This window comes from Ranitomeya variabilis, chromosome 2, assembly GCF_051348905.1.
Source record: "Ranitomeya variabilis isolate aRanVar5 chromosome 2, aRanVar5.hap1, whole genome shotgun sequence".
Taxonomy (NCBI): domain Eukaryota; kingdom Metazoa; phylum Chordata; class Amphibia; order Anura; family Dendrobatidae; genus Ranitomeya; species Ranitomeya variabilis.
The window spans coordinates 143,216,886-143,233,685 of NC_135233.1; the positions used below are offsets into that span (position 1 = coordinate 143,216,886).

General features: G+C 42.2%; 1 protein-coding gene and 1 long non-coding RNA gene across 2 annotated transcripts in view; one reads left to right on the plus strand and one right to left on the minus strand.

Annotated features, from left to right (window-relative positions):
* Positions 1–5,727, minus strand: part of LOC143809190 (visual pigment-like receptor peropsin) — a 70,907-nt gene extending 65,180 nt beyond the window's left edge. Inside the window, exons 1-2 of the mRNA XM_077292327.1 lie at positions 5,696–5,727; positions 5,474–5,606 (exon numbers count right to left, since the gene is read on the minus strand). Of these exons, the coding sequence (XP_077148442.1) occupies positions 5,474–5,594 (121 nt within the window). The 5' untranslated portion in view covers positions 5,595–5,606; positions 5,696–5,727. The remainder of the gene's footprint in view (positions 1–5,473; positions 5,607–5,695) is intronic.
* The window catches only part of LOC143809191 (uncharacterized), a 37,749-nt gene extending 21,427 nt beyond the window's left edge, over positions 1–16,322 (plus strand). The window contains exons 2-3 of the long non-coding RNA XR_013222135.1: positions 10,194–10,264; positions 15,997–16,322. This is a non-coding gene — a long non-coding RNA (uncharacterized LOC143809191). The remainder of the gene's footprint in view (positions 1–10,193; positions 10,265–15,996) is intronic.
* Positions 16,323–16,800: the final 478 nt, after the last annotated feature.

Sequence of the window (16,800 nt, forward strand, 5' to 3'; positions counted from 1 at the left end):
TGTATTCTATGGGGGTTACATTGAGTTGTATGGCAGGGATGCAGGGGGAGGGCCCCATTTGGAAGTTCGCACCGGGGCCCATAACTTTGTAGTTAAGCCACTGGTTCCTCGTATCATGTTCTCACACGGTTTATGCATTTAATAGCACTCTGTGTCTGTACTGCTACATATTCAGGCTGATAACCGGCTCATGCAGCATTACATGAACACCCGATCCTTACACTATGGCTGGTACAAACAATGAAAGCAATTGTTACCATCCACCTTTCTTGTCTCCCCTATTTCCTCATAGATTGTAAGCTTGCCAGCAGGCCCCTCATTCCTCTTGGTGATGTATGTGATTATTGTTATGCTTTAATGTCTTTTGTCTGTACAAGTCCCCTCTAAAATGTAAAGTGCTGCAGAATATGTTGGAGCTATAGAAATAAAATTATTATTATTATATGAGGCCATTATACTGTGGGGCACTGTGTGAAGCACATTATAGTGCAGTGCACTATATGGAGCCATAATACTGTGGTGCTCTATATGGGATCATTATACTGTGGCGCACTGTGTGAGGCACATCATAGTGTAATGCTCTATATGGGGCCATTATATTGTAGGGCACTATATGGGGCCACTATACTGTGGGGCACATTATGCTGTGGAACACTATATGGGCCCATTATAATGTGGTTCTCTAAATGTGATCATTATATTGTGGGGCATTATATGAGGCCATTATACTGTGGTGCACTTTTTGGGGTCATTAAAATGTGGGGCACTGTATGGAGGCCATTATACTGTGGGGCACTATAGGGTGCCATTATACTGTGGGGCTCTATATGGGACTATTATACTGCGGATAACTGTGTGAGGCACATTGTAGTGTGGTGCACTATATGGGGTCACTATATTGTGGGGCATTGTATGGGACCATTATACTGCAGGGCACTTATAGTGTGGGGCACATTGTACTGAGGGGCACTGTATGGGTCTGCGATGCGTCACTTCAGGGATGGCAGCGGGCTGGTATTTTTAGGCTGGGAAGGGCCCAATAACCATGGACCTTCCCAATCTGATAATATCAGTTCGCAGCTGTCTGCTTTACCTTTGCTGGTTATCAAAAATAGTGGGGACCCCACATAGTTTTCTTTTCACTTATTTAATAGAGTAAACAAAGCTAAACATCCTTTAGGCCATGTGCACACGTTCAGTATTTTTCGAGTATTTTTTGCGTTTTTTTCGCATTTTTTCGCTATAAAAACGTGATAAAAACGCGAAAAAAACGTTAACATATGCCTCCTATTATTTCCAGTGTATTCTGCATTTTTTGTGCAAATGTTGCATTTTTTTCAGCGAAAAAATCGCATCGCGGAAAAAAAAGCAACATGTTCATTAAAAATGCGGAATTGCGGGGATTCCGCACACCTAGGAGTGCATTGATCTGCTTACTTCCCGCACGGGGCTGTGCACACCATGCAGGAAGTAAGCAGATTATGTGCGGTTGGTACCCAGGGTGGAGGAGAGGAGACTCTCCTCCACGGACTGGGCACCATATAATTGGTCAAAAAAAAAGGATTAAAATAAAAAATAGTGATATACTCACCTTCGATGGCCTCCGGAGTCTTCCCGCCTCTCCGGTGCATGCTGCCGCTTCGGTTCCTATAGCTGGTGTGCGGTGAAGGACCTGCGATGACGTCGCGGTCTTGTGATTGGTCGCAAGACCGGTCATGTGACCGCTCACGTGACTGCGACGTCATGGAAGGTCCTGCACACACACAGCATCTATAGGAACGGACGCCGCTGAGGAGATCCGCTGTCTGCAGGTGAGTATAAGCATTTTTTTAATTTTTTTTTATTATTTTTAAACATTCTATCTTTTACTATAGATGCTGCATAGGCAGCATCTATAGTAAAAAGTTGGTCACACTTGTCAAACACTATGTTTGACAAGTGTGACCAACCTGTCAGTTTTCCAAGCGATGCTACAGATCGCTTGGAAAACGTTAGCATTCTGCAAGCTAATTTCACTTACAAAATGCTAAAAAAACGCGAAAAAAACGGGAAACAAAACGCAAAAAAAAATGCGGATTTCTTGCAGAAAATTTTCGGTTTTCTTCAGGAAATTTCTGCAAGAAATCCTGACGTGTGCACATACCCTTAGTGCTGCATAAAAGGCACAAAGGGATGCAGGTTTATTATATGTAGAACGTAAATCCGCAAGGACAGGGTCCTCTCCCCTCTGTACCAGTCTGTCATTGTAAATTTGTTTACTGTAAACATTATCTCTAACCTTGTACGTAACCCCTTTTCTCATGTAGAGCACCATGGAATTAACGGTGCTATATAAATAAATAATAATAATAATATGTAGGGGTTTGAGAAATTATATATTTACAGGATAACTATATATTATTTTATATTCAATGTGGGGCGACTATATTGTGTAGCACTATGCGGGGCTCACTGGACTATATGGAGAAACTAGGGAGTTGAATAGGACAAAAAATTATTTGTAAGGTCTGCAAAGTTATGAGATATGCTCTTCCGTGACACTGCTGAATATTATTTTCTTTTAGGGGGTGGGGACGCAATTAATGTGTGACCCTACTCTTTCCACTACCATGGGAGTAGTAATATAGTGGACGGAGCAAGACAGAGCTGGGTCTCACATTTCTAAGGGGGCAGTGGTGTATTGTGTGACACTGCTCTGTGCACTTCCATGGAAACATTGATGCAATGTGTGATCCCATGCTGTCCACTTTAATGGGAGCAGTGGTGTAATGTGTGACACTGCTCCATCCAGTTGTATGGGAGTAGTAATGTAGTGGACAGAGCAGGGTCACACATTACACTACTGTTCCCATAGAAGTGAATAGAGCAAGGTCACACATTACACCACTGCTCCCATAGAAGTGAACAGAACGAGGTCACACATTACACCACTGCTCCCATTGAAGTGGATGGAGCGGAGTCATGAACTACACCACTGATTCTATAGGAGTGGATGGAGCAGTGTCACATATTGGACACTGCACATTCAATCCCATCCTGTGTGATACACTCCGCTGAGCACAATATCTAATCCCATGATGTGATAAACTACACTTAGCCTTGTAACTAATCCTAGTGTGTGTTACTTTAAGCGTATCTAATCACTCACGTGATACACTTCACGTATCTAACCCCAGCTTATGATACAGCGAGCAGCACCAAGTAACAGAATCGGCGCTGCCGGCCGTGATCGGTGACAAACTGCTTATCAGTATCACCTTGCAGTCACCAACAAAATGGCTCTGCACTGTGATCCTAAACTTCATCCTCTGTTACACATGCCCAGAAGGGGAGGAGCGAGATGACATCACACACATGTGAGCAGACGCCGCCACATTTACTGCAGTCATAATGTGAGCTAGTCGTACACTGGGTTTTCATGGCAAATTTCAATAGCTGCTCCCCCTAGTGTTTAAATGTGGAAATACCAAACCGTTTTAAATTATTTTTCATATTTGACTTAATGAAAAACAAATTATAATAATTAAAAAAGGAAAACATGAAAACATTAATACTTTACATTTTTTCAATTGTTTAAGGTAGGTTAACATTAGTCGACAGGTGGCAGTAACCAACCACCAATCCACCATTTGTTTGCTAATCAGCAAAAAGCCTGAACACAGGCAGACCAAACTTTGAAGGCACACTGAACGATCTGTAATAGTTCTGTGCCCATAGACTGCTATTATTCTTGGCAGATCAGACGATGTGGTTTTGATATTTTGTGCGAACCAAAATATCATTTCATCTAAAAATGAATATTTCACTTGTTGAACAGATGATCCTGTAGACGGCACGATTATCCATTTTACGATAATCGTGCAGTGTAAATGCCCTTTAAGTCTATCAGTCCAATCCCTGAATCAACTCGAAACCATTTTTTCTAAGCCAAGAACATGGTCAGAGAAGTTATTATTTTCTTTCCTTCCCAGGTTATATAAAATGCATTACTCAGTAGGGGATGTCAATGGGCTAATGGGAAGAAAACATTCATCCCTCTCTCACTTTCTATATCTCTATTAATCTAGTTTATACTATCTTCTCCTCTTCCACTAAAGGTGCCCATACACCGTAGAAGATAACAGCTGTCGAAAGCTCTTTTAGCCAAAACTTGTCTTTTTTCAACTTCTCCATACACATTAAGTTCAGCTGAGCATAGATGAGCTTTCAATAGGGAGAGGGGATAACCACTGCCAGACAACTGTGGCAATGGCCTAGAGAAGACAATAAGAGTGCGTGTTGGTATTTAACATCATCTGTCAGGGCCAAGTCAGGAGTCTACCATTAATATTAGCTGGTCGGCAGGCCCAAGCAAAGGGAATAAATGAAAGGCTGAAATCTATAATTAAGTGGTCTGTCCATCATCATCACAAGTATTTATACTAAAAATCCTGAATTGACATTCTTGACTTTAGTTTGTTTCCATGGAGTACTTGATCGCAGGATAACATAAGTAGCTTATGTAATGGGATAAGTACTTCCATTGATACATATTTTGGACATGAGTGTAGTGGAAGAGGTTGATGCTCCGTTATCTTGACAGATCCACTTATATTAATGACAGATCTACTTGTACCTTATCATAGTTGTTCTGATGTATCCTGGAAGGTGAATTGTTGTATCCAATTAATTGAAATATGTAACAACTATAAGGCAGTGCGGATCAAACAAATTACAATAGTAGTATCATTTACAACCTTAACTTCAAAATATCATTGAAAAATACTAGAAAATTAAAAATGAAAAAAAAAAAAAAAACTGATGGCAATGAAAGAACCATTACATGTGCTGTATACACTGTATTACCAAAATCTTATGGTTAAGATCAATAGATAGATAGATAGATAGATAGATAGATAGATAGATAGATAGATAGATAGATAGATAGATAGATAGATAGATTCATGGATAGATAGATGGATGGATGGATAGGTGGATGGATAGATGAATAGATAGATAGATACAGTAGGTAGATGGTTGGCTGGACAGATAGGTAGGTGGTTGGATGGACAGATAGGTAGGTAGATGGATGGACAGATAGGTAGGTGGATGGATGGATAGATAGTTAGGTAGGTGGATGAATAGATAGATAGATAGATACAGTAGGTAGATGGTTGGATGGACAGATAGGTAGGTGGATGGATGGACAGATAGGTAGGTGGATGGATGGACAGATAGGTAGGTAGATGGATGATAGATAGTTTAGGTGGATAGATAAATAGATTGATATGGGATAGATAAATAGATAGATATGGGATAGATAGATGATATATAGATATGAGATAGATAGATAGATAGATAGATAGATAGATAGATAGATAGATAGATAGATAGATAGATAGATAGATAGATAGATCGTTTGATCTTTATTGGACCCAACATACACAAACAAGTATCAGGTGTAATAGTTATACATGATACTGACTGTACATACCTAGAGATAGAAGATATACGCCTATTATTGTCTCCCCTTGCTCTGACAGTGGATTTTCTTTTTGTGGTAGGGTCATATTATTATTCCTCCATGGTGCCGGCCGTGGAAACTGTATGGACATTTTATGTGGGGTCTGGATGAAAATAATAAATTACCTATAGGATGGCATGAATTGAGAGAATTTTCCTTCTGTCTAGCATTTAGAACTTGCTTGTGACTTACGTTTCAAGATTAACAAATTAAGGATGAAAATCTTCTCAGCAGACAGGGGCTGTGTAAATGTTTGACCCCCTCCTCCTCATTCTGTAATCCGGGCTATAAATACATCACAGTATGTCACTGAACAGCATATATAATAGATAGGTTTACCTGAGATGTCTGTTATCATTACTGGATATAGATCAAATTAAGACAGGGCAGACTGAGTCCTAATTATAGAGTGCTTGTACTTAAGGCACTATTAGCCTTCTTAATAAATTACAATATTTAACTATCGCTAAATAGGTAATACATGGAGATGACTAGGCCAAAGGCCGCCATCTTTCTGATTTTGTTCACAAATTCTCACAAGGAGACTGATAAATAAAACACACTGACAACAGTTGTAACACTGACATTTTATAGGGGGTTACTTTTGTTTTAAGGATTTTTTTTGCTTATAATAGACAAATTGTAACTGTCCAAAAGCCGAAACCACCAGTAATATTGAGATTTCATCCAATTGGTCTTTGTTTTTAACAGAAAAGTGGCAACAAATTTTGGTTAAAGTGTTTGTTCAAGGGCTCCTTCTCACTTGCGAGAAATACGTGCGAGTCTCGCATGTTAAAACCAAGCTCTGGCACCGGCACTCCAGAGCGGAGCGTGCGGCCGCATAGCAATACATGGAGCTGCACGCTCCGCTCCCAAGTGCCGGTGCCAGAGCTTGGTTTTAACCTGCGAGACTCACACGTATTTCTCGCAAGTGAGGAGACCTAAAGGGAAGACTAATGGGGCCCTGGAGGACAGTATATCTATAAAGTAATAAATACATAAATACACAAATACAAATAATCAAAAAGTAAAAATGCATAGAAAATGTAACCCAAAAATTAAACCTCTCTTCCAGCCCACTTGTACCGCCATGACAATCCAATCTAGTCTTATTTTGTATACACAGTGCATTACATTCCCATGTGATAACTCCTGAAAATAATAAAAATGTTTGGAAACTCAAATCCATGCAAATAATTCATAGTTCTAAAATGTATGCTAAAAACATTTCTAGGTACCAATGGGAGATGAGCGGATCTCTTTGAGCAACCAAGGTCCAGGTCAGTGCTCTCTGACCGTGGACAGGAGCTGCGTGAATTTCCCAATATTCTGGCATTCCAGGTTCAGTTTAAGATTTCCTATGCTGGAGCATTGTCACCTGTGAGCTGCAAGCAACATTATTATTATTATTATTATTATTATTATTATTTATTTATATAGCACCATTAATTCCATGGTGCTGTACATGACATAGGGTTACATCAAAATACAAATATCACTTTCAGAAAATAAAGTAACAATTACAGACTGATACAGAGGGGAGAAGACCCTGCCCTTGCGGGCTTACATTCTACAGGATTGTGGGGAAGGAGACAATAGGCCGGGCGTTGAAGTAACTCCAATGGTGTTGAGGTGGTCATGTGGTCATTACAGGTTGTAAGCTTCTTTGAAGAGATGGGTTTTCAGGTTCCGTTTGAAGGATCCAAATGTGGTGGATAACTGGACGTGTTAGGGTACAGAATTCCAGATGATGGGGGATATTCGGGAGAAGTCTTGGAGGCGATTGGGTGAGGAGATCTTGGGAGGACTGGAGATTGTGACGGAAGATATTGAGAGATTAGTATGGAAATATATGGAGGGGAAAGGTTATGGATGGCTTTGTAGGTCAGTGTTAGTAGTTTAAACTGGATACGCTGGGAAATTGGGAGCCAGTGAAGGGATTTGCAAAGAAGGGAAGCAGGAGTGTAGCGAGGAGAGAGACTAATTAGTCGGGCAGCAGAATTAAGGATGGACTGGAGGGGTGCGAGAGTGTTAGAGGGTAGGCCACAAAGGAGGATGTTGCAGTAGTCGAGGCCAGAGGTGATTAGGGCATGCACAAGCATTTTGGTAGAGTGAGGGTTGAGGACAGGATCATGGAGGATATTACCCAAGGCCAGAAAATCAAATGGTACCCGGTACCTCAGGAAATTCACGCAGTTCAGTCTGCGGCCAGAGATCACTGACATGGACCGTGGTTGTGCCATGCTATCCGCTCATTTTCAATTTGTACCTAGAACTGTTTTTAGTAGACATTTTGGGACAGCGAACAATTTGTATCAATTTGAGTTTCAGCAGTTATTGCATTGGCATGTGATGTACGAACATGCAAAATAAGACTGAACTGGATTGTCATGGTGGTATCAGTAGGCTTGAAGAAAGATATTTGGGTTCAAATTTATATTTATTTTTACTTTTAATTATTTTTGTGTATTTATCACTTTATAAACATCCTACGTATGTTTACCGCTCTTCTCTAGTACCAACCTTGGTTCTTTCATTGTGTTTTTGATTTTCTATTAAATGCAGTAGATACCGGTATATGGTGAAAAGAAAAATTGTCACTTAAAAAAAATATTGCTCTACTAGTTGATTTTGACAGCAATATCGGTAAAAGACCTGCTTCAGGACACTAGCAATATCACTTTTATGACCACTCTTAGAGTGTACAGAACAAATTAAAACAGAATTCAATTCCAAGAATATTATTGCTGCCTTAAGTTCCTGGTAAGAGAAGGTTAATCTCATTAGGGCTTAAGCTATTTAAGTTACACGAGAAAAAAAATATGAGGATTTACATTTTACTTTACACGAAAAATTTCTACATTTACACTGGAATTCAGTATTTCCCAAAATGTAACACTACATACTTTGTTTTAAGGCTGTGCAACAGAATTTCCAATTAGAATCACATTAAATTGCTGCCTATATGCAAGCTAAGCCTTAACAAATGGGAATTCTTTTATTTTTTTCTTACTTAAGAAATACAATTTTAACACTTAGGCCGGCGTCACACTGGCGAGTTTTACGGACGTAAGAGCGCAGAAATTACGCACGTAAAACTCGCAAAATAAACGGCACAATTATTCTCAATGGGGCTGCTCCTATCAGCCTTATATTACGGTTCAGTATTATACGGCTTTCTACGGCCGTACAAAATCGCAGCATGCTGCGTTTGTCAGCGTATTGCGCAAAAAATTTGCCAATGAAAGTCTATGGGGGCGAGAAAAATACGGATTCCACACGGACCAGCAGTGTGACTTGCGAGAAATACGCAGCGGTGTTAGTGAAAAGTCGGTAATTCAATTGCCGGCTTCTCATTTCTCCTGCACAAACCCGACAGGATATGAGACATGGTTTACATACAGTAAACCATCTCATATCCCCTTTTTTTTTGCATATTCCACACTACTAATGTTAGTAGTGTGTATGTGCAAAATTTCAGCGCTGTAGCTGCTAAAATAAAGGGTTAAATGGCGGAAAAAATTGGCGTGGGCTCCCGCGCAATTTTCTCCGCCAGAATGGTAAAGCCAGTGACTGACGGCAGATATTAATAGCCAGGAGAGGGTCCATGGTTATTGGCCCCCCCGTGGCTAAAAACATCTGCCCCCAGCCACCCCAGAAAAGGCACATCTGGAAGATGCGCCTATTCTGGCACTTGGCCACTCTCTTCCCACTCCCTGTAGTGGTGGGATATGGGGTAATGAAGGGTTAATGCCACCTTGCTATTGTAAGGTGACATTAAGCCAGATTTATTAAGGAGAGGCGTCAATTATGACACCTATCCATTATTAATACAATTGTATTACATACGGAGGATGCCATGCGCAAAATACGCTGACACACCCTGACTACGGAACAATATTTTGGGAACATTTCTCCGTATTACGGCCGTAGTACGGACGTATAATACGTGGCGTATTGTCTTACGCCAAGTGTGACGCCGGCCTTATAGTGGAAAAAGCTTTTTTGGAGGCGCTTCCCTCTAGTAGCTGGAATCCCAAAAAGACCTTGATTCTGGAGCAAACTCCAGGTGGTGTTCCAGAGGAACAATATTATACTTGCGTGTTTACAATTAAATTTATTCTAAAAATATTTTTTAAAGTGCTCATGCACTAACAATATGAAAAACTTTTTAAAAAACACAATGCGTTTCTGCTTTGAAAGAGCCTTCCTCAGGAGTATGTTTTAACACTTAAAATGTGATTGCTCCAAAATCACTATAATAAAGCCTCAGTGTTATTTCTCTATGCGCAGCAGTTTAAATACACAAGATTGTTTATGCGGAATATGTTGGCGCTATATAAATAAAATTATTATTATTATTATTATAACACAGGAAGTTGCACTTTAAAGGAGTTTTCTCATCTTCTATTCCCAACCTCCTGACTTCCTGCATGTCAAGTGGTGCGCTTTTGAAGATTCACTTTTTAGACCAGCAGAAAGGTCACCTGGTGGTCAAAACTGTGCTTTGCCTCTGTAGATTGAGAGGAGCACAATGAAACTTAGTCCATGTTCACACATCATGGTTTTGTAAATGGCTTCTTCAAAATCCCAGTCACACTTTGAGGAAATAAATCTGCACAAAAATGATATCATGGTGTGGATTTCAATGCTACAGCATGCTCATTATCATATTGTATTTCAATTGCAGTTTTCACCCTATGGAACAAGCAGAAGAGGAAGACCTGCAGAACTGACATCATCATACTATCAAGATAGTAGGTGTCATGATCTCCATGGCCAGAGAACTAGCATAAGCCTCTATAGGAACAAGCTCTTGGAAGATGTAACTGTACTGACCATGAACTAAACCTACCGCATCATCTAGAAGTAGCCAGGTAGCATGTCCTACTTTTTATCCCTATATGCCCAGCGCCGGCCGGAGAACTAAATAATGCTAGCAGAGGGAAATATAAGACCTGACTCACCTCTAGAGAAATGCCCAAAAAAAAGGAGACAGAGGCCCCCCACATATATTGGCGGTGATATGAGATGAAACAACAAACGCAGCAGGAAAATAGTTTTAGCAAATTTGAGGTCCGCTTTCTAGATAGCAGAAGACAGAAAGCATACTTTCATGGTCAGTAGAAAACCCTAACAAAACACATCCAGAAATTACTTTAGGACTCTGGCATTAACTCATAATACCAGAGTGGCAATTCCTGATCAACAAGAGCTTTCCAGACACAGTAACGAAACTGCAGCTGTGAACTGGAACCAAAATACAAAAACAAAACATGGACGAATGTCCAACTTATCTAGTAGATGTCTGGGAGCAGGAACAAGCACAGAGAGGCTTCTGATAACATTGTTGACCGGCAAGCATCTAACAGAGAAGCCAGGTTATATAGCGACACCCAGATCTAATCAGAACAGGTGAACAGGGAAGATGATGTCACAAGTTCAATTCCACCAGTAGCCACCGGGGGAGCCCAGAATCCAAATTCACAACAGTACCCCCCCCTCAAGGAGGGGGCACCGAACCCTCACCAGAACCACCAGGGCGATCAGGATGGGCCCTATGAAAGGCACGAACCAGATCAGAGGCATGAACATCAGATGCAGTGACCCAAGAATTATCCTCCTGGCCGTATCCCTTCCACTTGACCAGATACTGGAGTCTCCGTCTGGAAACACGGGAGTCTAGGATTTTTTCCACAACGTACTCCAACTCACCCTCAACCAACACCGGAGCAGGAGGCTCAACGGAAGGCACAACCGGTGCCTCATACCTGCGCAATAACGACCGATGAAAAACGTTATGAATAGAAAAGGATGCAGGGAGGTCCAAACGGAAGGAAACAGGGTTAAGAATCTCCAATATTTTATACGGACCGATGAACCGAGGCTTAAACTTAGGAGATGAGACCCTCATAGGGACAAAACGAGAAGACAACCACACCAAATCTCCAACACAAAGCCGAGGACCAACACGACGGTGACGGTTGGCAAAAAGCTGAGTCTTCTCCTGGGACAACTTTAAATTGTCCATCACCTGCCCCCAGATATGATGCAATCTCTCCACCACCGCATCCACTCCAGGACAATCCGAGGATTCCATCTGACCGGAGGAAAATCGAGGGTGGAACCCCGAATTACAGAAAAACGGGGACACCAAAGTGGCAGAGCTGGCCCGATTATTGAGGGCGAACTCCGCCAATGGCAAAAAAGCAACCCAATCATCCTGGTCAGCAGACACAAAACACCTCAGATATGTCTCCAGGGTCTGATTAGTCCGTTCGGTCTGGCCATTAGTCTGAGGGTGAAAAGCAGACGAAAAAGACAAATCTATGCCCATCCTAGCACAGAATGCCCGCCAAAATCTAGACACAAATTGGGTTCCTCTGTCAGAAACGATATTCTCAGGAATACCATGCAAACGAACAACATTTTGAAAAAACAGGGGCACCAACTCGGAAGAAGAAGGCAATTTGGGCAGGGGAACCAAATGGACCATCTTAGAAAAACGGTCACACACCACCCAGATGACAGACATCTTCTGAGAAACAGGCAGATCTGAAATAAAATCCATCGAGATGTGTGTCCAAGGCCTCTTAGGAATAGGCAAGGGCAACAATAATCCACTAGCCCGAGAACAACAAGGCTTGGCCCGAGCACAAACGTCACAAGACTGCACAAAGCCTCGCACATCTCGTGACAGGGAAGGCCACCAGAAGGATCTTGCCACCAAATCCCTGGTACCAAAAATTCCAGGATGACCTGCCAATGCAGAAGAATGTACCTCAGAGATGACTCTACTGGTCCAATCATCAGGAACAAACAACCTATCAGGCGGACAACGATCCGGTCTATCCGCCTGAAACTCCTGCAAGGCCCGCCGCAGGTCTGGAGAAACGGCTGACAAGATAACTCCCTCCTTAAGAATACCTGTGGGGTCAGAGTTGCCGGGTGAATCAGGCTCAAAACTCCTAGAAAGGGCATCCGCCTTAACATTCTTAGAACCCGGTAGGTACGATACCACAAAATTAAACCGAGAGAAAAATAATGACCAGCGCGCCTGTCTAGGATTCAGGCGCCTGACGGTCTCAAGATAGATCAAATTTTTGTGGTCAGTCAATACCACCACCTGATGTCTGGCCCCCTCGAGCCAATGGCGCCACTCCTCAAACGCCCACTTCATGGCCAAAAGCTCCCGATTCCCAACATCATAATTCCGCTCAGCGGGCGAAAATTTACGGGAAAAGAAGGCACAAGGCCTCATCACGGCGCAGTCAGAACTTTTCTGCGACAACACTGCCCCAGCCCCGATCTCAGAAGCGTCGACCTCAACCTGAAAAGGAAGAGTCACATCAGGCTGACGCAACACAGGGGCAGAAGAAAAACGGCGCTTAAGCTCCTGAAAGGCCTCCACAGCATCAGGGGACCAATTAGCAACATCAGCACCCTGTCTAGTCAAATCGGTCAATGGCTTAACGACATCCGAAAAACCAGAAATAAATCGACGATAAAAGTTGGCAAAGCCCAAAAATTTCTGAAGACTTTTAAGAGAAGAGGGCTGCGTCCAATCACAAATAGCTTGAACCTTGACAGGATCCATCTCAATGGAAGAGGGAGAAAAAATATATCCCAAAAAGGAAATTCTCTGAACCCCAAAAACGCACTTAGAACCCTTGACACACAGAGAATTAGACCGCAAAACCTGAAAAACCCTCTTAACTTGCCGGAAATGAGAGTCCCAATCATCCGAAAAAATCAGAATATCATCCAGATACACTATCATAAATTTATCCAAAAAATCGCGGAAAATATCATGCATAAAGGACTGGAAGACTGAAGGGGCATTAGAAAGACCAAAAGGCATCACCAAATACTCAAAGTGGCCCTCGGGCGTATTAAATGCGGTTTTCCACTCATCCCCCTGCCTGATCCGCACCAAATTATACGCCCCACGGAGATCAATCTTAGAGAACCACTTGGCCCCCTTTATGCGAGCAAACAAATCAGTCAGCAACGGCAATGGGTATTGATATTTAACCGTGATTTTATTCAAAAGCCGATAATCAATACATGGTCTCAAAGAGCCGTCTTTTTTTGACACAAAGAAAAAACCGGCTCCTAAGGGAGATGACGATGGACGAATATGTCCCTTTTCCAAGGACTCCTTTATATATTCTCGCATAGCAGTATGTTCAGGCACAGACAGATTAAATAAACGACCCTTTGGGTATTTACTACCCGGAATTAAATCTATAGCACAATCGCACTCACGGTGCGGAGGTAGTGAACCCAGCTTGGGTTCTTCAAAGACGTCACGATAATCAGACAGGAACTCAGGGATTTCAGAGGAAATAGATGATGAAATGGACACCAAAGGTACGTCCCCATGAGTCCCCTTACATCCCCAGCTCAACACAGACATAGCTCTCCAGTCAAGGACTGGGTTGTGAGACTGCAGCCATGGCAATCCCAGCACCAAATCATCATGTAGATTATACAGCACCAGAAAACGAATAGTCTCCTGGTGATCCGGATTAATACACATAGTCACTTGTGTCCAGTATTGTGGTTTATTATTAGCCAATGGGGTGGAGTCAATCCCCTTCAGAGGAATAAGAGTCTCCAAAGGCTCTAAATCATACCCACAACGATTGGCAAAGGACCAATCCATAAGACTCAAAGCGGCGCCAGAGTCGATATAGGCGTCCGTAGTAATAGATGACAAAGAGCAAATCAGGGTCACAGACAAAATAAATTTAGACTGTAAAGTGCCAATGGGAACGGATTTATCAAGCTTTTTAGTACGCTTAAAGCATGCTGATATAACATGAGTAGAATCCCCACAATAGAAACACAACCCATTTTTCCGTCTAAAATTCTGCCGCTCGCTTCTGGACAGAATTCTATCACACTGCATGTTTTCTGGCGTCTTCTCAGTGGACACCGCCAGATGGTGCACTGGTTTGCGCTCCCGCAGACGCCTATCGATCTGAATGGCCATTGTCATGGACTCATTCAGACTTGCAGGCACAGGGAACCCCACCATAACATCCTTGATGGCATCAGAAAGACCCTCTCTGAAAGTAGCCGCCAAGGCACACTCATTCCACTGAGTACGCACAGACCATTTACGGAATTTTTGGCAGTAAATTTCAGCTTCATCTTGCCCCTGCGATAGGGACATCAAAGTTTTTTCTGCCTGAAGTTCCAAATGAGGTTCCTCATACAGCAAGCCCAAGGCCAGAAAAAACGCATCCACATTGCGCAACGCAGGATCCCCTGGTGCCAATGCAAAAGCCCAATCTTGAGGGTCGCCGCGGAGCAAGGAAATCACAATCCCAACCTGCTGTGCAGGGTCTCCAGCAGAACGAGATTTCAGGGACAAAAATAACTTACAATTATTTCTAAAATTCTGAAAGCCAGATCTATTCCCTGAGAAGAATTCCGGCAAAGGAATTCTCGGCTCTGATACCGGAGCATGAACAACAAAATCTTGCAAACTTTGTACTTTCGTGGCGAGATTATTCAAACCTGCAGTTACACTCTGTAGATCCATTATAGACAGGTGAACATAGAGCCATTCAAAGATTAGAAGGAGAGAGAAAAAAAAGAAAGACTGCAGCATAGACAGACTGGCAAGTGATCCAATTAAGAGCACACTAACTACTAGAGAAAAAAAAAAAAAAAAAAATTTTCAGCAGACTTCTTATTTCTCTCCTTTCTCAGCCAAGGATTTTAACCCTTTAGCGGGCCGGTCAAACTGTCATGATCTCCATGGCCAGAGAACTAGCATAAGCCTCTATAGGAACAAGCTCTTGGAAGATGTAACTGTACTGACCATGAACTAAACCTACCGCATCATCTAGAAGTAGCCAGGTAGCATGTCCTACTTTTTATCCCTATATGCCCAGCGCCGGCCGGAGAACTAAATAATGCTAGCAGAGGGAAATATAAGACCTGACTCACCTCTAGAGAAATGCCCAAAAAAAAGGAGACAGAGGCCCCCCACATATATTGGCGGTGATATGAGATGAAACAACAAACGCAGCAGGAAAATAGTTTTAGCAAATTTGAGGTCCGCTTTCTAGATAGCAGAAGACAGAAAGCATACTTTCATGGTCAGTAGAAAACCCTAACAAAACACATCCAGAAATTACTTTAGGACTCTGGCATTAACTCATAATACCAGAGTGGCAATTCCTGATCAACAAGAGCTTTCCAGACACAGTAACGAAACTGCAGCTGTGAACTGGAACCAAAATACAAAAACAAAACATGGACGAATGTCCAACTTATCTAGTAGATGTCTGGGAGCAGGAACAAGCACAGAGAGGCTTCTGATAACATTGTTGACCGGCAAGCATCTAACAGAGAAGCCAGGTTATATAGCGACACCCAGATCTAATCAGAACAGGTGAACAGGGAAGATGATGTCACAAGTTCAATTCCACCAGTAGCCACCGGGGGAGCCCAGAATCCAAATTCACAACAAGTAGGTACAGGTGGACCTATCTAGGCTTGCACAAGATTGACCTTCCTACAGAGCATTCACTCAGCAAGTCGCCATGGTTCAAGATTAAGCTGAAGGCCGCTAAATAATAGTAAATAATAATCTAGTGAGTTTGGCCAGAGGGGATGGTAATGGGCTTTGCTGAGTGCTAGATGATATTGAAATATATGAAAAAATTATAATTCATTGCTACACTACAGTACGCTGAGCCTGTGTGGTGCCAGTGTCAGCACCAGTTAGATTGACTGCAGGAGAGTATGAGTTTTGCTCATACCAGGTGAAATGGGAGGACTGTTAGGAGGAAGAAACTGTGTGGGCAGTGATTTATGTATCTTGAGACTGTGTAGGAAGTCTCAGGATGGTGCTTTGCAGGTAGAATGATTGGGCACTGAAGGTGGGTTTGAGGAAGCTGTGGTACAGATTCAGTTCTGTCTCTTGGGAAATGTAGTTTAGATGAACAGAGAGAGAACTTGCAGGAAGTTCAGGGCGTAAACAACAGGAGACCACAACGATGGCTGCAGGGAGCAAAAGAGGAAATGAAAAAAAGGAAAATACAGGTAACAGTGGATTGAGATTGTGGATGCATTACAGGTACAATCCACATGGCCTTTTTTCTGAAAAACCTTTTAAATTTTCTATAAAATGTTATTCTCTTTTGCTCGTTTACTTTAGTGATAAACCCAATCTTAACAACTTAGCACCGCTTAAGAACTTTCTATAAGTTTAACAACTTTTTTCATGGTCTTTGCATGGTAGTGGAGCTAGGGAAATACAGGACAGGTGACTTCCA